A 24,354-nucleotide genomic window follows, 5' to 3' on the forward strand; every position below is an offset into this window, starting at 1 on the left:
AACAAAATAGTAGCTTTTATTAAAAATGCAAAACGGTCATAATAATGTTTGTACCGAAGATGCCCTGTAGCGGACTGCATAACTAAAAAATGACTTTCATTTTTTAAATTTTTTACTGCGGTTGGCGTTTTGTTCATTTTTTTAAAGGGCATACATTCATTGTGTGCACATTTGTTGAGACAGTGTTGATGTTCCATTCAAGTGAAAATGTAATTAACCTTCTAAAAGGTTTGCAAACCGAAAACAATTGTGTAGGCCAAATCGATCTCACAAAAAAAAAAAAAATAAATAAATAAATAACATGTGGGCGGGCCTCATCATCATCAACCTTCGTCCTTGGACGGAATAGTAGAAGCAGCTTTGATGAAATGGTGAATCCCTCATGAGTTGTTGGGTCACGTTTCGATTAAGATTTGTGTCTTTGGTGATGGTGGCTAGGCTAGCCTATTATGTAGGCTAAAAGTATTATCATAGAGTAATGTCCTTACTCTATGGTATTATGATGATAAACAAGAAGTAATTATTATGAACATAAGATGGGAAAATAAAGCAAACAAAAGCATCAAATTTCGTCACAAACTGGACATCTAAAATGTCACTTTTATTGATAACTTCTTTACATTTTATGGAATAAATTTACAAATTAAGTGCGCGGGTGTAGGGACACTTTTTTTAGGACAGGCTTGAGGCTTTGGATGACACGTAATACACACTAGCCTAAACGTCTGACGTCATTCTTCGAGGCTCGTCGTGAAAGACAGTCTTGCAGGCGATGAGGGCGCGATTCTAGTTCTGAAAGTTGCATTATTTTTGTTACGATGAATGCGGCTAAACCAAAGCGTCTAAAAATAAACGTAACAAATAATGGCAGGAAAGTCTCTGGCAAGGATTGGATAGCTCTATATATGCTCTAGGGTGAGAACAGCCTGAATTAAGCCATGGAGGGAAAACCTCCATGATTAAAGGTTTTGGGTACTTTTTGCAACACAAAACTCAATGTCCACAGATTTACATTTAAAGGAAGGTACACTATTGGTTATTGTTAAAGACCAGTGTTCTCACTTAATGTATCTCAACATATGCATAAAATAACAAACATGTGAAAATTTGAACTCAATTGGTCATCGGAGTTGTGAGAAAATGATGAAAGAAAAACACCCTTGTTGGACGAATTTGTGTGCTTTCAGTAGATAGGAATAAAAGACTTCAAGCTAGAAGTCTTTTATTATTTTAGTGAGAAATCACCTCTGTCTCAAAAACTACGTTACTTCGAAGGGAGTCGTTTCCCACAATGTTTTATACTATCATCAGCTCTACAATGCTAGTCAAGTCAGTTTTTAAATTAATAGTTTGTTTTCCCTTTAAACCTACACCGTTTGAAGATAATGAGAGTAAGAAGCGTACCTTGAAATATTAGTTGCTGAGGTGCTGTAATTTTTGAGAAACGAGCAAAACAATTTCATGAAAAAAACGTTTTTACATGCTCAAATAATTTTCGTCTCATGATCAGTGAGACGAAAATTATTTTCATGACATTGTTTTACTCATTTCTCAAAAACTACAGCACCTCAGCAAGTAATATTTTCAGGGAAGCTTTCTACTACCATTATCTTCCCTTCAAACTGTAAAAGTTTAGTGTAAATCTGTTTCCATTGTGTTTTTTTGTCCTACAAAAAGTACCTATAGACCCTTTAAGCCAAATAAAAAGGGAACTTAGACAAATTTTGCGCAAACAATCGCAGCAGCGAAGTCACGTCCCCGGTTTTTTTTCCCCCAGGGTTGGTTGTACGTGGACGGACCATAGATATAGAATTAAAATTCTATTATATATCTATGGGACGGACGCGTCTATTCGAATGGATACAATGATCGCAACTTATATGAACGCGCAGCGCGTGCGGTGGGTACACACACCACCCACACTTGACAACCACCACCAAAAGTCACACCCTCAGTAAAAAAAAAAACACCTCATTTTGTAGTTAATGGTCTTTAACTCATTGCATATTTTGGGAACAGTTAACTTTTATGAATGTATCTCCCTTTTGTTGTTACTAAACCATGGAAACTATAATGGAGTTATTGTCAAGAAAAACTAAGATGGAAGGAAACGATGATCAGGATGAGCAAGAGGGAGAAGATACATCTTGCAATGACAGAAAACATCGAATACGTAAGTATTCCTCTACTAGATACATGGCCAGCCAGGGTCACGGCTTTCTGAGCACTCGGTGCCATTTGTTGACGGCAGATCAATCCAAGTTGGGGGCAGTTTTAGCAGAACGAACCACTAGTTGAAACCATCCCAGCAGGGCTTAAATTCTTTTCATCTTTATCTGACAATTTATTCATTTATTATAATTTCATAAAAGAAATATGGCAGCTAACTCCTAAATTATATTGCGTGACGCGCTGCGCACGACTCTCAGCCAATGAACGCCCTCATTCGTGCACAATACGCAATATATATTAGTATTTATGCATGAGGTACGTCACAATGCTAACTCAAAACGAGGCGATGGGCGCAGCCACTGCAAGTGATGGGTAACGTGCGCCCATAGCCTCATTTTGGGTAGGAGATATGACGTCATGCATAAGTAATAGACTTCAACATCTTCAGAATTGGGCTGCCAAACTAATATTTTGTGCTTCTAAACATGATCATGCAACTCCTTTTCTCAAAAAGCTACATTGGCTCCCGGTGAAAGAGCGCATTCAATTCAAAATATTGGTGCATGTGTATAAATGCTTAAATGGACTTGCACCAGCATATCTTTCATCTTGTTTTTCTTTTCACATTAAACTAGGGCTGGGCTTCGCTCAGCATCAGACAAAACTCGTCTTGCTGAAAATAAACCGAGCAGCAAATCTCTTCAATCCGCTGCATCTAAATCATTTTCCTTAGCCGCTCCAGGACTGTGGAACCATCTTCCCATCACAATACGCACCTCAATTTCACTGCCTATTTTCAAGCAAGCACTTAAAAAACATCTTTTTCCCTAGTGTCTGTTTATTGCTTTATTATTCATTTGTTGTGTTATCTGCATTGCTATTGTTCGTTTAAAGCGCTGTGGTCTAAATGAAATGGCGCTATATACAAACCCATTGTATTGTATTGTATTGTATTGTATATAAGTATTAAGAGAGGCGTATGAACCCTTCCCATGAAATATGCTAATTACATTTACGCATGCGTACAGCCTAACACGCCATAGAGAACATATAGAATGAACCCATTCACGCATAGACCTTTTCGCAAATACTGGGGCGCGCGCGTAAAGCTTGGAATTAGGTGCATTGTGGTCTAGCTGATTACAAATTTGATTCATATATATCCCACAATGGTATTTGCGATAAGGTCTATGCTTACATACCCTATTTGTTGCTTAGAGTTGTGCACTAAGCTATGAGCAGACGCACAAACGCGTCTGGGTCACGCAGCCATTAGCCGTGTACACAAAAGCGCGATCCCTAATTTTTGCCAACCAAGTGCGCACGCGCTATGTACAATTTACATAGTTCATGGAAAGGGTCTATAATTCAATGATGTGGCTTTTTTAAGCAAGGTAAGGGGCCCCCAAAGACACATGATGAGGAACGTTATTTACCGATACATCACGTGTTTCAATAAGGTAAGGTAAGGTAAGGTTAGTTTTATTTGCAACCACATACGGTTAGATTCATTCTAAAAAAAATACTAAACATTATGTGACGGATCAGAGCATCCCCCCTAATTTTTGTTATGCATAATTAAGTTCCATTCAATACGCCCTCGCCGACGTAACACACACACAGTAGAGGACTCACATCGAGTGAACATGTATCGTTTTATTCCTCTAAAACAGGTAATTACTTCTTTATTATTTTCCTTCTATATTATTCATCCACCGCATTCAACATTATTATGGAACATTTATTATTACCTTTAAATCAAGTATCTTGAAGCTTTTTTTTTTAAAATGTGTATTCTAGATTGATTTTGTAATTAAATGAACACGTTGCCGTGGATCGGTCGATTTGGTCTTTGAAAGCGTATGTAACCGTGTGTTTTAAAATGCATATGATTAGAAAGAAATTTTAAAAGTAGAATACAATGATTCACACAAGTAGCACTCGAAATTGCGTGGTTTTCTTTTTATCTCGTCGACTAACACGGTCGGCCATTTATGGGAGTCAAATTTTTGACTCCCATAAATGGCCGACCGTGTTAGTTCGCAAAGTAAAAGGAAAACCACGCAATTTCGAGGCAAATATGTGTGGACTATTGTATTATACTTTTAAAATATCTTTCTAACCATATGCATTTTATAACAAACGGTTATATACAAACGCTTTTTATAGACCAACTCGTCCGATCCAAGGCAACGTGTTCCTTTAAGGTGCGGCTCAAAAATGTTACTTTTGTAAATATTATTACACACAGCAGAGGACTCACATCAAGTGAACATGTATCGTTTTATTCCTCTCCATTACGGTAAATAAAGAATCTTTGGACAAAAAGTACAAGCCGTTTCACCTCGCCTTATTTAACCCGGGTCCAGTTACAAACATCACAAAAACTTTAAAATCATTAATCTATACATGTATTTACTAGATGAAGGTTGAAAAAGTAAATGTTAAATATCAAAGAATGGCCAGTAAAAAGAGAGATTTTATAGAAAGAGAGATTAACAGCAACATTATTCAAAAAATACTAGTAAAAACATATAAACGTTTCCAGTGGTTCATCCGATGGCATGAACTCCCCCTACGGCTATTTCATGTTCCACCCAAAACCGAGACACTCAGTCGGATATGGACTTCATTATAGTCTAGACCAGATTTTAAAAAAGGGCTCTAGTTAAGGGAGTGAGCGGCATTTTTGAGTAAAAGTTGGTAACCCATCCAACTAACCTAATTTTGGGGTGCTGAATCCGGAAATCGGGGACACCAAGCCGAATTTTGAGATTAAAGGTGTCTTATCGACAAAATAACCAAAAACATTTAAAAATATAAATTATGCAAAACATATCTGTATATCTATGTTACTAAAAAAAAATCATTTAACATTCCTTGACCTTGTTTAGGGATAGCTGGATCCAAAAAATAAGTAATTTAAGTGTTAGCATTGATTAAAGGAGCATTTTTGTCAGAATAGTTCAAAATACTTAGAGTGTGAAAATCAAGCATCACTTTAAAGTGTTTCAGTTTGATGTCACTTGATATATATCCCATAAAAAACCCAATGTATATAGAAACAAATGTTATGTAGTAATTGGGCTACCATCCATGTCCTTAAAGGGATATTTCAATGAAAGAAAATACAGAATTAATAGTACACAACACATTGCAATTCAAATAATGACTTGAGAAACAACACAAACCATCATGCAGTTGGACTATCATTAACAGGAAAACTGATAAGTAGACAAGACATATAAAACAATGCCATACAATGTAAATGTGATATTCCTATGGGGAGATTCATTTATGACATTAATAAAATGCAACTCGTCAATACTAGTGGATCAAATACGAGGGACTGGGTTAACAGCAACATCCATAAATATTGTTATGTCATGTGGAGGGTCATGACCAGGAATAACTAGAGTAGTTTGGCCATGTTTGGACCATTTGACTAATGGAATTTTAGAGAAATTAAATCCAGTACGGCACAGCTGTAATGTTACCCCATGACAGGGTGAAAATGACACAACAAAATTAGTCAGACACATGTACTGGTCTGAAGACACAAAATACTCAATTCTGACAGTCTCAGCATCAGGAAAGATTTGAACCCGTGACTTTTGTATGATAAAAAGCAGATGTAAAAACACCAAGAGACGAGAACGGGCACTAAAGGCAACAACCGTGATAAGCACACGTTACAAAATAGTGAACTCGACCGGAGATAAAAACCACATCAAAAAACATCAAAATAACAAGCAATACTAATCGGATAAAGCACCAAAATATATCACACAAAAGCATAGAAAGCTTACCAAACACGTCTATGGCAAGCCATATGCCCAATAATTCGATAAACAGTGTTTATCGTCGATAAACTAAGTTTATCGCCGATAAACACTGTTTATCGACCGATAAACAGTGTTTTTCGAGAAAAACTCTGTTTATCACTTGATAAACTTAGTTTATCTCGATAAACACTGTTAACTTCGCCGATAAACAGAGTTTATCGAGATAAACTTAATTTATCAAATGATAAACACTGTTTATCGAAAAACTGTGTTTATCAAGCGATAAACAGAGTTTTTCGAAGTGATAAACAGAGTTTTTCGACAAACACTGTTTATCAAGTGATAAACACGGTTTATCGAAAAACAGTGTTTATCGGGTCGATAAACAGAGTTTTTCGGTAAACACAGTTTATCACTTGATAAACAAGGTTTTTTGATAAACATAGTTTTTCGATAAACACAGTTATGCGCCAACGCCAAATGCTCATTAATTCGATAAACTCTGTTTATCACTTGATGAAGAGTTTTTCGATAAACTATGTTTATCACTCGATAAACACAGTTTTGGCGATAAACATAGTTTGGGCGATAAACATAGTTTTTCGATAAACAGTGTTTATCAGTTATCGGTGATAAACTGTGTTTATCGAATTATTGGGCATATGGCTTGCCATACACGTCAACCATAAATATAAAGACGATGCCAAAAACTCAGCAAAGATAAAACGGATAAAAATATGCAAACACTGGCAGAGAAAATAAACAGTAGCGGCCAGAGCTGTGGTAGCGGCCAGGGCCCAATTTCATAGCGCTGCTTAACGGTAAACAAATTTGCGTGCTTTACTGTAGCAGAAAAATTTGCTTAAGCCTTAGCGTATTTCACAGGTTAGCGGAAAAGTTGGGCGGCAACATTGCGTGCTTAACGATGTATTTCCATTGTGACGTCATTTATTTTCGTGCGGTAAGCACCGGAAGGTTAGCATGCCTTTTCGTGTGCTTACGTTTAGAAGCGCTATGAAATAGAAAATGCACAGTAAGCACAAAATCGGCCGCTAAGCAGCGCTATGAAATTGGGCCCAGAGCCTAGCGGCTACAGAACAGCGCCCTCTTTTGGTTTTATTGATCTGAGTCTGGATAGTGTTCTGAGACTAGATTCTGTGCCAGCGAGGAACAACAAAATTAGGTAAATCTTTGCTTAAAGTCACCTGGAAATAGAATTTCTTTTCTTTCAAACATAAGAGTATATGCTTACGAACAATAAAACAATTTTTTTAGTAATTGTTTGTCACGATTTATATGTTTAAAAAAATATATAAAGTTGTTTGGGGCTTACTCCGCCTACCCCTTTTGTGACGTCAATCGAGGCAGACAATCGAAGTGTTTTTCTGCATTCAGCAGCAATACACCTGGTCGGCATTGCCGGAAAAAAAAATAAAAAAATCTTTTTTTGAAACGTACAAACTCACGACTTGGTCCGTATGTACTTTGAAATTGTGTTTACTCTACGCATTACAGGCAAAGTCTGCCTGTATTGACGTCACGAACAGCGCCCTCTCGGGTCAGGGTCTACTCTTAAATTTGTAAATAACATAAGAACTGATTTTTTAAAACCTTAGTTAACTGTTTATTCACATTCCACTCATCAAAATATATATTAGTGGCAAAAGCTTTATTTTGAAAAAATACCACTTCCAGGTGACTTTAATACTAATAGCTCCCTGTATTTGCACTTGGCCAGACATGTATTCGACAATTGCACTGGAGCAGGCCTGTACGGTTTGTTCGATTGACTTACAATGCACGTACCGTAAAAATCAAACACAATTGACTCATTCTTGTATACCCCCCCCCCCCGCCCAGTCTGAATGGTGGATTCATTGTCGGGTCGATTTGAATAATATGTCGGTACCACAAACATGTCCATGTTAGGGAAGTCATGATCATAATATTGATGACGTTTTGACGAAGGTTTGGAGGCTAATGTACGGTGTTCCACAACTTCCACCATATTCTGTTTGTTTAGTCATTTATTTAAAGGCAGTGGACACTATTGGTAATTAATCAAAATAATTATCGGCATTAAACCTCACTTGGTAACAAGTAACGGGGAGAGGTTGACAGTGTCAAATATTGTGAGAAACGGCTCCCTCTGAAGTGACGCAGTTTTCGAGAAAGAAGTAATTTTCCACGAATTTGATTTCGAGACCTCAAGTTTAGAATTTGAGGTCTCGAAATCAAGCATCTGAAAGCACACAACTTCGTGTGACAAGGGTGTTTTTTTCTTTCATAGTTATCTCGCATCTCCATCGACCAATCGAGCTCAAATTTTCACAGGTTTATTATTTAATGCCACTGGTCCTGACATGATTCCCCCTATAGTCAAAGAATTTGCTTATGAATTAAGCCTCCCTCTTACTGATATTCTCAATTGTTCATTCAGGGATGGTAATGTCCCAAGCAGTATCCTACTAAGTTAGATAAACTGCGTCCCATTTCACTTACAGCTAGTTTTGCTAAAATTGCTGAAGATTTTGTCACAGGATGGTTACTTGATGATATACAGGATAAGATTGATCATAGACAGTTTGGCAATGCTAAAGGTGTTTCCACCTCACACTACCTAACCCATTTCATGCATTATCTCTTTCAGGGAGCTGAGGAAAGTGGTAACCTGGGAACGGTGGTTCTTACTGATTTCTCCAAGGCTTTTGACCTTATCGACCATACCCTCCTTATTGAAAAGATCATTGGCCTTGGAGTTCGTGGATCCATCGTTCCCTGGATTTGCGGCTTTCTCCATCTCAGACAACAATGTGTTAAGTACAACAATATTCTTTCAGACTATGTGTTTTTAAAGGGTGGTGTGCCTCAAGGTACAAAATTGGGTCCAGTTGGGTTTCAGATTGTAATTAACGATGCTGTTCAGGGCTCAACATCTCAGTACTGGAAATACGTTGATGACCTGACATTTGCTGAGAATCGTAATAATTCTGAGCCTGGCCATCTTCAGAATGACCTGGATTGCTTTCAAACTCTGCCAGATGGTGCACAGTTGAGGGCTTTGGGTGAGGAGGAGAGTTATCGGTATCTTGGTGTACTTGAATCGGACCATGTCCTTCACAAGGAATCAAAGGTAAGGCTGAAGGCAGAATACATCAGGCGTGTAAAGAAATGTTTAAAGTCTAAACTAAACGGGGGAACATGATTAAGACGCAATTTGGCCTGTGGGCCACGAAATGTGATTCCAATAAAATGAAATGAAATTAAATGAAATTAAAGCATATGTTGAGATACACCAAGTGAGAAGACTGGTCTTTGACAATTGCAGTGTCCATTGTCTAAGTGTGATTTTATAGTTATAGTTTCTTGACACTCAGAAATATTCTTGTCTTGGTTTGATACGCTCTTGAAACGCAAAATTAACCAATGAGAATTCTACCCCCAAATGTGCAAAAAGTCGCATTGCTTAATTATGAAGACCATCCAAGGCACTTTACACTGAACTGTAACTGGTTCCATAAAGGCCTTCCACGGAAAAAGACTAGCCGCGGAATTTCACTCATTGATACTGGGCAGAGTATCATCGGGAAGTTTAAAGACTCCCAAATGCCTGTCCATTCACAAAGAAAAACAAACATTGTTAATTATAAGGCATACATTACCGAGTCAACATTGCCCACTATTAATATTAATACAAAATTACGATTGGAAGTGGGTTTGTCTTGTTAATTTCTGCGCTTCAAGTAGTAACTGCACTCTATGATCAACGGTGTGTGGGCTCACTGCGAAAGAATACAAACACCAAGTTCAACAAACACATCTTCGAAAGAAAAAGTATAAAAGGAACATCCTGCGCTTGCTTTGGCTGCTCTAGGCCATCATAGAATGCAGTCTAAAGCCCAATTTTCTATTGAGCTTTATTAATGTGTTTGGGTTTTTCCAGTTGTGTTAACAATACCACTGCATTTGCGTGTATGGTAAGACATTATCATATTTCGCTGTACATTCACATGAAGAAGTAGGGTTTGCAAAGAGCTCCACTTTATTTTGAGCAATTTCAGATTTGTAGTCATTGTTGCCGACCATCAGCCACTTCTTTAAGTTCAGCAAAGGGGATCAACTGTAAGCCTATACGAAGTTTAGCACAGTTAGTATATCTACATATTCAGGTAGGACTTGCATAAAGGTAATAATGTGTTGACGCCATAGAGCTATATATATAGCTCTATGGTTGACGCACACTATAGGCCTAGTGTTAGGCAAACTTAAATGTTGAACTAAACACAAAATCTGGTATTATGATCTTGCTTTCGGTTGGCACAACATGATTTTTGTTTTCGTCAAAACAGTTGAAACCAGATATGAATTCAATACTAAAATTTAGGACACGTCAATAATATTCCGGGTATCTCGTTACGTTTTGATGAGGGATAAATAATTGCTGGCATTCCTGGCAAGGTCCGGCGATCCGTGTTGGTTGAAAAAAACAAATAATGGGACCAGCTTTCGAGTCAATTTAATGAAATCAGGCAGTTACATCGTTTTTTTGTATATAGTACAATTGAACTGGAATATCTGATCAAAGAACTAAATGCGACACTCGTATCCGTTTTGGGGCGGAAGAATGGATGTTAAAGACATTGGACACATTCAGTAGTTGTCAAAGCCAGTATTCTTAAAACCATTGGACACTTTCAGTAAATAGTACTGTCCAAAGGCCCACGCTTCGTGTATCACAACTTATTTATGAAATAACAAACCTGTGAAAATTTAGAGTCAATCGGTCATCGGAGTCGGGAGAAAATAACGGGAAAACCCACCTTTGTTTCCGCACGTTTCGCCGTGTCATGACATATGTGTTTTAAATAGGTCCGTAATTCTCGATATCGAGAATTGATAATTGTTTTAATGTTTTCTCAAAAAGTAAAGCCTTTCATGGAATAATATTTCGAGAGAAGTCTTTCACCATTACCTTCTGTAAACCCTGTAAGTTATCGTCACCGTTTTCACGAAGGGACAATTTGTCCCCTGCAGCCCAAAATGTATGTTTGGAGAACATCGCGTTTGAAGTTAAGCTAATTTTGAAATCACTGGTTCGTAGACTTTTCGATGTTTAATCTTTGAAATTTTTACATATCAGGAAAGTAGAGATCCTACATCATACAAATCTGTTTCCAATTTTGTTCATAATGGTTTAATTAATGAGTAATTATTCAATTAACAAAAGTGCCTCTTCGTGAAAACTTTACAAAATGTGGTCTGTGTGCAGCGCGTCGTGTTGCTGTTCGTGAAAACGCAAAAGCCTGATCTCCTACTTTTTTGCTGTGCAAGGGGAAATTTCCACGCGTTAGAGCAATAGACTGTGCAAGTCTCGCGCGGATTTGAACTTCCGGGACCATTGTGGTCCCAACCTTATGGAGTTTTACGTTGGGGAGATTTTGTTTTGTCCATTGCTTTAGTTTAATGTAGTTTATGACCATAAAAATGAAATATGTTGTTAAAAATGTAATACTAATTAACATCATATATAAAAGTAAAAATAAAGTCAACATAATAACGAAGAAAAACCGTTATTTAAACTTGACCTCGGGTCAGGTTACTTGGTAAAAATTAAGAATTTGTGCCCATCTCCGATCACGAAACTTACGCAGACGCTTGTTTTGGTCGCGCGGGGTGAAAAGCCTTTTCATTGGTCGTTTAGGCGTCGGCTTCCTCTTTAAACTGCGTCACGCGTTTATGTAACGCCCTTGTGACCATCGTGCGTCTGCGTATAAACCAGCTTTGAGTAGTTTCACATTCGGGCGAAGATTTACAAAAGGGGTTAAAAACAATTTAAGATCAAACAAACATCCTTGTCCCAGAGTTTTGCTTTTGTCTATACATAGACTTTAACCGATAATTGTGTGTTTGTTTGAAACTGCTGAAACTAATTTAAACAAGCTCTATATGGTATTTTTGTTGTTCAGATACGGCATTAAGATAAAATTAAAGCAAAGATTTGATTCATAAGAAAATAAAGTTCTTCAGTTGTCGTGTTTTCTCGCTCCGGTGCGCGCGAGACTTGCACAGTCTATACACAAAGTGGCTGTTCGTGAAAACGAAAAAACAAGTTGTGGCCATTTGTGCCCGTTTGGGGCGCGCGCGCGTAAAACAATGTAGGTCACAGGTATAAATCGGAGCACTCGTTTTTGGCGCTGTGCCAGCCGTGTCTTTAACGCACAAAAAGGAAACTGTCTGTTCGTGAAAACGCAAATCAAGGATCTTGAGGTTTTTGTCCTTCATCATCTTAGCATATCTAAGAAACTAGACGACTTTTAGGTCTATAAATTAGAGAATTGTTAGATACCGTTAAACTAATTCGAAACCACAAAAAAAAATCAAAATGAGTTTTTATTGATTTTTTACAATATTGTCCCTTCGTGAAAACGTGAAAACGGTGACGTTATTTGTAAATCTGTGAACTTTTTTTCTGTCCCGAAAGTGTCCAATGGCTTTAATTGGTGTATCCCAACAATATGCAGGAAAACAATTGTGAAGTTGCAAGAGAGTAATGAAAAAACACCATTGTTGCACAATGTCACATTAATTTGTGTGCTTTCAGATGCATTAATATTAATAGCTCCCATGCCTGAAGCCTTCATAATTACTTGAGATGGGAAATTTTTGCTATTTTAAAAACTACGATACCTCAGATGAGCCGTTTCTTGCAGTATTTTACTATATAAATAGCTCACCTTTGCTCGTTACTAAGTAAGTTTGTAATAACAACTTGACGATGACAAGAGCAACCTAGTCGAAACGTTGAGACCAATCCAAGAACTGACTCCGCGGTAGTTCCTACAGTTTCGATCATGTAAAGCTAAAGTAGTAGTTTTCTATACCTTCCGCCCGGGTAGTAGTTTAAAAAAAAAGACAGTTCATAATAAACTTTACCTCGTGTCAAGTAGATAGACACATGGTGTTATCGCAAACCAAATATATATTGATACCGCACCATGCAATGCCTCAAATCCTATATGAATTTTAATGCTAATAATTATCTTGACTAACTACCAAAAGTTACCAGTGCCTTAAAAAAATGTGGTTTTACCCACGAGTGTTTGTACTGTTCTATTCATTATCAAAAGTTCAAGGGAAACATATGAGTAACAACGAAAATTGTTCAGTAAACGAAGCGTACGCAATACTTCATTACTTTATAATGTGTCAGTTTGCATGTCCCCCGATTGTTGTGCCCCCAAACGACTCATAGGCTGATTCAAAAGAGGGCGCTGTAGGACAACGTTTCTGAACAATTCTTCGTCTGTTGGGAACGAAGTCTCCATAATGACACTTTTACGCCGCACTGTGTATCAGATTTAAGAAAACAAAACAATATTGTTTTCAAAATCGCTTGTCAGTGAGCCAGACTCAACATCATCCGGTAGAATATTGACCTTGACATTTTTTTTCGAACATAGCTCCCAAATAAAACGGACAACAACATTGTTTGAATTTTTTTTTTAAACTACTATATCTTTGTGGAACTATTCACTTAAAGGAACTGAACACTATCGGTATAATTTCTTAAAAATAATTATTAGCATAAAACCTTACTTGGTAAACAAGTGTTTGGGAGCTGTTGATAGTATAAAACATTGTGAGAAACGGCTTCCTCTGAAGAAACGTAGTTTTCGAGAAAGAAGTAACTTTACACGAATTTGATTTCGAGACCTCGTAATTAGATTTTCACTTCTCAAAATCGTGTGACATGGACGTCTTTTCTTTTATTATTATCTCGCAACTTCGACGACCAATTGAGGTTAAACTTTTACAGAGTTGTTATTTTATGCATAAGTGAGAAGACTGGTCTTTGACAATTACCAAAGGTGTCCAGTGTTTTTAAATAAAAAAACACGACATGAATAATTAAAACCATGAACACAAACAAAATTACTGTAAATTTTTTGTATTTCCATCTTGTTTTCACCCTCTGGCAAGTCACTAAATGAACACCTTCACGGATTCTTGGAAATGTGCATAAGTTAATGTTATTTGTGAGTGCAGCAAACTTTACCTATAGTGTCTCCATTGTTGTTTACTCCCTGTATGAAGTAATGAACATTAAACTTATTTACTTCAGGCTGGACAGCTCAATATTTGAAGATGGCCGAAGCTGCACTTCCCACTAAAACCACTTGCAAGATTAGTCAGGAACTCATCGAATGCCCAATCTGCCTAAATCGGTTCATCAATCCGAAAATCCTGAACTGTCACCACAGCTTTTGCCAAAAATGTCTCCAGGAACTTGTATTCATTCAGAATCCGAAGACGGGTTTTATTATTTGCCCAGAATGTAGAGAGAAAACTAAAATCCCAGTTAAGGGAGTGTCGGCTCTTCTCAACAGCTTTTTCTTGAGCTCGCTTATTGATGACGTCATCAATCTTGAAGATCCAAATCAGCGACCTAAAACTGAATCGTCAAAGTGCCAGAAACACGCTGACCAGGAACTGTGGGCTCATTGCGACACGTGTGACTTACTTGTGTGTGTCAAATGTGCGTTGCTCGATCACCAAGCACATACCCTAATCGTGATCACCGATTGCGTTAAATTATTCCGTCAAGAGGTTGAAGCGGAATTGATGAAGTTCGATGAGTGTCTAAAGCATTTCCAACGAGTGGATAACTCTATCAACAAATCAGAGAAGAGATTACAGCTCATGGTCGACCGGACTCTTGCAGATATTTTGGCTAAGGAGGAAGAGAAAGTCGCTAAATTGAGAAATGAATCTCGTCTCCTCCGAGAAAGAGTAACTGAAATCGGTCAAGAAAGAATTAAGGAATTTAAGAGCATACGGAGCAGCAATCAAGATAAGATGAGCGTCGGCATGGAGATCGTAGCTTCAGTCAACCACTTGATGCTGCATGCCAATGACGTTGAGCTGCTGGACCTCAAGCTAAAAGTTATGCACAACTTGACGTTCCATAAGGAGCTCCAGTTTCAAACAGTGCAGCGGAGCAAGTCATTCATCGGGTTCAAAGGTCATGATGTCGTCACTGACGCGGATATCGGTGAAATACTAGAGGAAGAGAAGTGGGAGGTGAAGACAGAGTTTGGTAAAGAAGGGGAAGGTGAGGGGGAGTTCAAGAGGGCAGTAAACGTTGCTTGTTTTAGCGATGGTGACATTGTCGTTTGTGACTACGAAAGACTGCTACTATCCACGTTTACATCAAAGGGTAGTTACAAATCAACGGGTGTTCAAAACGGAACAGAGGATGGTAAACTAAAATGTCCCTTTGATGTTGCGGTGACCTCTAATGACCTGCTTCTGGTTATTGACGGACCGGATGTAAAGGTTTATGATAGAGAACTGCGATATATCCGTCAGTTCAGACCATCACAGAATCAAGTCATGGGGCAGTCAGTGCTCGGTGGTATCGCTGTGGACAAGAAAGATCGGATTGCAGTGTCTGACTGTACGAGAAAGGTTATATCTCTCCATAATATGGATGGATCCATTATTTCTACAATAATACATCATGCCGAAATAGGCAATCCATGCAGGCTATCTGTAAGCAGCAATGAGCGACTGATCTTCACAAACTATAAAACGATTAAACTAGTTTGTCTGGATTTCATGGGAAACGAGGTGGCCCACTTCACTGGCGGCAAACCTGTAACACTTATTGGTGTGTGCTGCGACGATGCTGGAGATATCTATGTGTCTCTTCATTTCGGTACAGTGGGAACCGGAGAGATACATCATTGCGATGCATCAGGTGAGCACTTTGGCTGTGTAGCTCGTGGCTTATACAGTCCGCTAGGCATGAAGTTTACTCCTACCGGTGACCTCATCGTGGCTGAAAGGTACTCAGTCAAGATCTTGCATCGCGTGTGAGTGTCAATGACGTCATGGTCGAAAACAAAACATTTTCAAAGCAGTTACAGCTCACAAAGTTAGACATTAGAAGACCGATTGCGCTCCGTGCGTCACGTGACCTATAGTGAGTATTGGATGTAAACAAACTCGGCGTACTGCATATAAACGTGCGTTAAAAAGACATGATTACTGTTGCAATTTTTGGCTCAAAAAAGGACTAAATTCTCGAAATTACTGAAGAAGATTCCAGGGTTTGTAACATGAGACCTTACCGGAGGCTGAGCAATGTCAGTAATGGGTAAACACAGTTCCACCAAATAGGAAATTGAGAGAATTTTCACACGATGTCATGTGTTTGTGCACGGAAAGTGTGGTTTTACTTTGTCCTCATTGTAATGATTTTGCTGCCAATATTTTCAATTAAAATTTCTTTCAGAAGATGCAAATCCCTTTATTTTCACCCTCAAAAAATTTGATTAGAAGGGGCATAACTGTCAGCTATGAGTCGGACAACTTTGCGATCTCCCATATCACAGCCCAACTTCACGCCGTGCAGCTCGCTCAAACCTCAGTAATTTACGTAGTCTACAACCATACTCTCAAAAGAAACCTCTTTCGTAGTGGAATACTGGGAAAAACAAACAGCAAAAAAATAAATCAATGTCACAATATTCAGCTTGATAAAAAGGGCTCCGTTTTTAGTTAAAAGTGTTATTAATTGAAAATACAGCCAATTATGGTCCATTCGTATGAGTCTTCCCATGTCTTTACTGTGTAGCTGTGTTTTTCTTTACCCACTATAGGTCACGTGATCACATGTAAACATTGGTAGCGCAATCGGTCTATTAAACGAAAGACTCTCAGTCAAAGTCAAAAATGTGAATACACATTCCACGGACAATCCACGTAAAAATCGTTATTATTCAAACCGTACAAATCGGTTCATAAATCATAAATGATCGACTTTCACATTAATATATTAAGTCAATTATGAATTAAAGATGCAGTTCTACATAAATCGGCTTGAATAATGCAATGTTGGGCAAATTATAAAGGTATAGATCATGTTAAACGTCATTTGGTTGGGATGTGAATAATTATATGTAACATATCCGGCGGCTGGAATATATGCACGGTGTTTAACTTGATCACACATTAAATTTGTGTCAAATACATAATTCTTTGAAAAGTGCTCTTTTCAGGTGACACTTGATGACGTTATCAAAATGCAATCTTAATTTGTCGATAACAAATCCTGGCTTCAATAATTGTAGATTATTATTATAGCTCTTATACAATTCCAATTCGTTATTTTAACTACTCTCTGAGTTTCAAGTTGACTTAAGCCTCGCCATTTACATTTATTTTGCTTGCAAACAAGTTCGCTGTAAAGAATAAGCACTGAAGCTAAAAATAAAATATAAAAAAATAAAAAAAGGATGCAAAGTCTTTGGCTGTTATCCGAACACCTAATTACCTAATCACTTACCTTCACTCCTTCGATTTCCCTAATACTATTTTTACTATAATAATGCAACGATTAAAAAAACAAAAACAAAAAAACAATAAAGACACTAAGTAATATTATTCAACGATTGAGTAACAGCTATTATTATACTCTCCCGAAAAGTTGCTATCATTTTGCTTTTAATGTAGACATTCATTGAGAAACAGCGGACATGCTAGGGCGCCGCCTATTATACATCATGCACCTACATTATTTGTCAGTAACACTAACTAGTTAAACATGGGCTGAAGCCGTTTATCTAAGTTACACACGTCTTACGAAAGTCTTACGAAATATCTTAAATAGTTGCTTATAGTTATCCTTGTGTAACTAGGACAGTCTAAACTTATCGACCGTGGTCCCTATTGTTAAATACATTGTAATGATAGAGGATTGCGCAACTGCAAATCGAAAATCATTTGTTATCAAAAGGAAAAAAATTAAAATACAAATCGACATAAAATAAAATAAAAACAAATACCCAGCTGGCCAAGATCGTCAATTTAATTCCTGATTAAACTACAAAGTTGTCTGTTTGTTTGTTTGTTTGTTTGTTTGTTTGTTTAAACCATCAGGAAAAGCCATTAACAACTACTGGTGTTCTTCTTCATACTCTTCTAAGGGATTCCCCTTGTCCCTAAAAACTCTTGGTGCACGCTGGTGTTGGCGACCATGACGATTTTCTTGTTCGTCATCCTCCTCTCTTGCAATTAAGACGATTTGGAGCCCATCCAACCTGTCCACCTTTCTACCTTTCTGTGTACATATCTGGCTTCTAAATGGCTCAGAATACTCACTAAACAACCCCAGTATCCGTACCATGTTTAAGAATTGCTATTGTTTGTTATAAACAAATGTTTAACTCTAATGGTCATTTAAACGCGGCTAACTAAAAGCAAGCTTTGTAGTACCTGTTTAAAGTTAGACACGAGGTTTATACAGTGACTACTCATTTATACGCATCTAATAGGTTAAACGGCTTTCGTAGTTACGGCCCTAAAAGGCTACCTATATTATCAGCTGTACTTTGTGTATGTGGAAAGCAATGGACCCTTCCCATGAAATATGCTAATTACATTCACGCATGCGTACAGACCCTGTTGGTTGGCAAACGCCATAGAGTTGTGAACTAAGCAGGCGCGCAATCGCGTCTGCGTCACGCACCCATTACCAGTGTGCAAAACATTGCAGTTCCCTCATTTTGCCAACCAAAACGTCAGTGCGCACGCGCTTTGTGCAATTTACATATTTCGTTCCGGCTTTCCACTAAGCTCCGCCCACTGCACACGTGAGCAAGAAACGTGTACGAACCATAGAGTTATTATAAGAACACGAACACTACCAATGACCAGGGGGGGGGGGGGGCGGAAGGGTTATTGCGCAATCATTTGCTAGCGCGTTTTGGGTACACTCCATTTTAAAAATAGGTGATGGCAATATTAAACAAGAAAAGATAACATGAATACCGCTGAAATTCTCTCTTTAACAGCACTGAAAACATAACAGTACTTATTGTAAGAACATTTTCAATTGTTAAACTGGTTAGTTTACACAAAATGCTTAAACATTTTACCGAAATTTTCCGTTGGCTTATTGCAGCGGCCAACGTGTATGAATGGGTCCAGGCGGGAGTTTTGTTACAAAACGTCACCCCTAAAATGGCTACAAACATCGACATAATGTGAAAAAAATTATCGTTCATCCTCATCCTCATTTTTTTAACTAAATGTTGTGATGAGGGATAGATCTTTCATTCCTGAAAGTTTAAACAAAATCCCTCCGTACATCCTCTGGATATTTGACATTTTTTGAGAGGTATTTTTGAAAAAATGGTCTCTGCCTATACTTGGTTTCCACGCAAACGATCGTCTGTTGACGGACGGGAACATTCGCCACAGGTAATGTTAATTCTGAGGCAAGCGCACATCTTAAAGTGGTATTTTTTCAAAATGAAGCCTTTGTCACTAATATATATGTTTTGATGAGTGGAATGTGAATAAACAGTTAACTAAGGTTTTAAAAAATCAGTTCTTATGTTATTTACAAATTTAAGAGAAGACCCCGACCCGAGAGGGCGCTGTTCGTGACGTCAATCGAGGCAGACTTTGCCTGTAACGCGTAGAGTAAACACAATTGCAAAGTACATGTACGGACCAAGTCGTGAGTTTGTACGTTTCAAAAAAAAAAAAAAAAAGTTTTTTTCCGGCAATACCGACCAGGTGTATTGCTGCTTAATGCAGAAAAACACTTTTTGAAATGTACCAACTCACGACTTGGACGTACATGTACTTTGCACGTGTGTTTACTATACGCATCGTAGGCAAAGTCTGCCTCGATTGACGTCACAAAAGGGGTAGGCGGAGTCAGCCCCCAAACAACTTTATATATTTTTTAAACATATAAATCGTGACAAACAATTACTAAAAAAATTGTTTTATTGTTCGTAAGTATATACTCTTATGTTTGAAAGAAGAAAACATATTTCCAGGTGACTTTAAACATAATATGTAAGACATGTCGTTTACGCTAAATATGTTGCTTATTAAATTATTAAATTACTAAAGCAGTTGGCAATGCAAAAAAAAAATCGTTTACATTGGGTGAATTAACATTATTTAGAGATAAACGCACCCTTTGATTAAATGGACCCGTGCAGGCAGTCTCAACCGCCGCGCGCGCCTGCGTTCAAAGGGTAGAACGTATTCGAAATCTTTTAATTGTATTCAGGGAATGTACGTGCACTACACAGCGCGCCGTTTACGTAGGTTTGTATGGAGAGCTTTGGCCGGCGCTCGTCGGGGAGAGAAGAATGAGATTATTTTCAACGTAGGTGGCGGGTTCGTGGCGCGACCCCTTCCGCCCCCCCTGACCAATGACATAGACCTTATCGCAAATACCAATGCGCAAGCGCAGACTGTTGAATGAGGTGCATTGTGGGATAGATATGCATCAAATTTTGCTACCAGCTAGACCACAATGCACCTAATTCCAAGCTTTACGGGCGCGCCCCGGTATTTGCGAAAAGGTCTATTCTGCACGATTCCGCCGCGCGTGCCAAATATACGCGCACGCATGACCGAGTTTGTCCGACCACAATCATTGCTGTGATTGGTCAAATGGGTGAACGCGCACAGTTTGAAAAAACGGTGACGAAACAATTGAAATGCACAGATTTGTACGTGCGGCGCACAGGATTGGCCAATGAACAACCATTGCGTGTGTAGAACAAGTTTTGGTTCGCCATGGACGCGGTAAAAATTTCACGTTCGAAAGGCGACGCGCCAAAAATGAACACGGGAGATAGGCCTTTGACGCGCCAAATGTCACGTGCTGACGGCAAAAAGTCACGTGCTGACGGCAACGCACAGAGAATGTACACGGGAAAAAAGGCCATGGCGGCCCCCATGCCAGAACCCGCGTATGTACGTGCGGTCGATCTAGTTATTCTATTCTATATCTATAGGTACAATTGGCTGCGCACATGCCAGAACCCGCGTATGTACGCGCGGCCGATCTAGTTATTTAATTCTATATCGCGTCTATTCAAATGTTCGCAATGGATACAATGAACGCGCAGCGCATCGCTACCAAAAGTCACACCCTCAGTAAAAAAAAAAAAAATACTTTAGGGTCTTTAAATCTTTGTGAACATTCACTTTTATAAATGTATCTTCCTCCTGTTGTTACTAAACCATGGAGACTATAATGGAGTTATTGTCAAGAAAAGCTAAGATGGAAGGAAACGATGATCAGAATGAGCAAGAGAGAGAAGATACATCTTGCAATGACAGAAAACATCGAATACGTAAGTAGGCCTCGATCCTCTACCAGAGGGTCACAACTTTCTGGGTACACAGTTTAGCCCTGGCGGCCTTACACTTTCGTTTTGTACTACAGAGAAAGAGTCCTATATAGGGCTAGGTACACAGTGATTGTTGACGGGGCAGGGCCCAACTTCATAGAGCTGCTAAGCACTAAAAATTGTTGGCATGAAATTGTTTCCTTGCTGAAAAACAGGATTACCAAACAGATTTCCACATGATTTTGAGGGTAAGCAAACAATAGCTGGATACCAGTAATAAGCGATACATGCAAGAAATGGAAATTGGTTAGTAATCCTGTAAGGACGAAATTTCATGCTTAGCAAATTTTCGTGCTTAGCAGCTCTATGAATGGGCCCTGTCAGTTCAATCCATTAGCGGCAGTTAGCAGAACGAATCTCTTTGAAACCGTTTCCAGGCTTAACCTACTCCAAGTGACTCGGCGATGACCCCTTTTAAGCGATAGGTGTAACTATGCCTATGGTTTATTTTAACGTCCATTACACGGGACCCACGGCTTTGCGACCCATTCGAAGAACGAATAGTGGAGGAGAGTGTCAAGGACACAAGTCAGTGTCACGACTGGGAATCAAACCTGATCAGAAACACGAGCTAGTGCCATTGACGCAGTGCAGCCACGATACGCCACAAAGATTACTCTATTTTCACAGGAAAACGGCAACTTGCTGAATATACCGAACAGGAAAATACTTACACAAGGGAAGTTTTGACTGCGAAGGTAAAAATAAAGATATTTATACATAAAGGAAATAAATGCTAGAAATAACAGTTGTAAACAGAATAAGGCTACTTACGGGAGATGGATACGGAAAATTACATGTCTGAGTAGAACTAAAATAAACTCGAACAGAACACAACGGAATCAGGAACAGAAATGAGCCTAACGTGTTCGCTGCAAGAATATATTAAGCAGCCAACGCCCACTACGTTGGTACCCGGGCATACTAGACATTCCAAAGCAATACAAAGTAAATACCGGAAATGCAGTGATTAGAAATAAATAAAGGGGAAGGCGGGCAGGACAATACTAGAAATACCTTAGGATAATACAATAGAGGAATAATGATAATACAATACAACAAACACACTTATCGACGGAGATAACACACGCTTTGATTGGAAATAAACTTTCAACTCTCATAAAGGACAAAAAAATGCTTTATGGTTTCCTAGCATGGCCTTTTATAGACGTTTCGAAATCTTGGGCTTTGGGCTTATAACTCTGCTATGGTGGCTATGGCACACGGGGCCCAAGCCGGACACCGGAGCCCAAAGCAAGCTGTTTCGAAAAGGGCCTAGGAATAGATTTCCCCATAATGCAGCTGTTATATTTTACATAATTTCTAAACTTTAGGCCTAAACTTGCATTGCACTGTTTAAAGGCACTGGGCACATTTGGTAATTGTCAAAGACAAGTCTTCTCACTTGGCGTATCTCAGCATTATGTATAAAAAAACATAACAAACCCTGTGACAATTTGAGCTCAATTCATTGGTCATCGAAGTTGCGAGATAATAATCGAAGAAAAAAATTCTTGTCACACGAAGTTGTGTGCTTTCACATGCTTGAAATCGAGACCGCAGCTGATGTCTCAAATTCAATTCAGATAATTTAGTGAGGAATTTCTTTTCTAAAAAACTACGTTATTTAGAGGGAGCCGTTTCTCACAGTGTTTTACATTATGATACTATCTCCATTGCTCGATCGTTTATCAAGTATGTTTTTATGCTAACAATATTATTTAGAGTAATTACCAATAGTGTCCAGCGCCATTTATTTTAATTCCACAGAACTTCACCGGACAGCTATGGGGGAGTACATCGTTCCCAAGGACGGAAAGCCACTCACTCAGCTCGGTAATTCAAATTAATTAAACAATAAAGGCCGGTTTATAGTCGGTCGCGCGATGGTCGCGCGACGGAAATCTTGCGCGCAATCCTAAGACTGAGGCCTAAAAACCGTGTCTTTTTATGATCGCGCGTCAAGATTTCCGACGCCCGACCATCGCAACACCGACTATAACTCGGCCTTTACAATGTTCATCACAATTAAGTTTTTGACGAATGACTGTTATTGACTTTTATTTCAAGCTTTATCTTAGATGCTGTAACCATATTTTATTAAAATCATAAAGTCACAATAAAAGGCATTTATATTTGGGCTTTTAAAACTACTGTATTAAAAGCATGTGTGGAATGTGCCTTAAACGTCCCTGCATCCTCAACTTCTTAGTGGAGAAGGCATGCACCACTGATAACAACCAACAAATTGGGCAACAGAATAAGAATGTCCTCGAATGTAGGCAACGTTGAATGTAGGCCCTATACTAATTTTGACTGATTGATTTCTCGCCTTAGCTCGGTCAAGGCCCCAATAATTTAAATGATAACAATTATTGTTTCTTCTGCAGCCATCCCTCTGCCCGGACCAGCTGACTACGAACCTAAAATCGACATCACCAGGAAAACTAGACCCCACTTTTCAATTGTTGGGAGAACCAAACGAATGAAAGGTAAACGTTCAGAAACCGTTTCCAGAAAAGACCCGGCAGCTTTGATTATCAAGTTCTGTTTTATGAAACGAGTGGCCTTAGCTTTCGATCCAAACCGGACCTTCTTCAGAGTACAGACAAAAACAAATCCATTTATAGCAAAAAGAGGAGAAGATTAAAGGTGAGGGAATTCATGACAGAAAACAAAGTGGGAGAAGGTCTGTTTTTATGAGACAGAAAAGTGTTTGAATCAATACCACTTTTAAAATAGAAACTGACCTTAAAGGAACACGTTGCCTTGGATCGGACGAGTTGGTCTATAAAAAGCGAACCACACAAGTATCACTCACAATTGGACGGTTTTCCTTTTACGTCGCGAACTAACACGGTTGGCCATTTATGGGAGTCAAAATTTGACTTCCAATACGAGGGAACAATGTAGATCATTGTATTTCACTTTTACAACATCTTAAGTTTCTACCCATGTGAATTTTATAACAAACGGTTACAGAACGTTTTTGAAAGACCAACTCGACCGATCCAAGGCAACGTGTTCCTTTAAAGGCAGTGGACACTATTGGTAGTTACTCAAAATAATTATTAGCATAAAACCTTCCTTTGTGACGAGCAATGGGGAGAGGTTGATGGTATAAAACGTTGTGAGAAATGGCTCCCTCTGATGAAGTGCAATAGTTT

General features: G+C 38.6%; 2 protein-coding genes across 3 annotated transcripts in view; both read left to right on the top strand.

Annotated features, from left to right (window-relative positions):
- The first annotated feature begins 2,003 nt into the window (after positions 1–2,003).
- LOC139954528 (uncharacterized) overlaps positions 2,004–24,354 on the top strand; it is a 39,126-nt gene continuing 16,775 nt past the window's right edge. The window contains exons 1-3 of one of the 2 annotated variants that reach the window (XM_071954372.1): positions 2,004–2,173; positions 22,958–23,023; positions 23,578–23,679. In XM_071954372.1, coding sequence (XP_071810473.1) covers positions 2,062–2,173; positions 22,958–23,023; positions 23,578–23,679 — 280 coding nt within the window. In that variant the 5' untranslated portion in view covers positions 2,004–2,061. Of the gene's footprint in view, positions 2,174–20,931; positions 21,131–22,957; positions 23,024–23,577; positions 23,680–24,354 lie in introns of those variants that run through there. The other variant, XM_071954371.1, reaches the window with a different exon arrangement.
- LOC139954483 (E3 ubiquitin-protein ligase TRIM32-like) lies at positions 9,976–17,287 on the top strand. Its single transcript, XM_071954298.1, has 2 exons — positions 9,976–10,126; positions 14,080–17,287. The coding sequence occupies exon 2, from the start codon at positions 14,103–14,105 to the stop codon at positions 15,834–15,836; it is 1,734 nt and encodes a 577-aa protein (XP_071810399.1). The 5' UTR covers positions 9,976–10,126; positions 14,080–14,102; the 3' UTR covers positions 15,837–17,287.

The sequence above is a fragment of the Asterias amurensis genome, chromosome 2, assembly GCF_032118995.1.
Source record: "Asterias amurensis chromosome 2, ASM3211899v1".
NCBI classification, from domain to species: domain Eukaryota; kingdom Metazoa; phylum Echinodermata; class Asteroidea; order Forcipulatida; family Asteriidae; genus Asterias; species Asterias amurensis.

What these genes read in the sequence shown, in the direction of transcription:
- LOC139954483 (XM_071954298.1), top strand. Translation starts at nt 14,103, where the DNA reads ATGGCCGAAGCTGCACTTCCCACTAAAACCACTTGCAAGATTAGTCAG.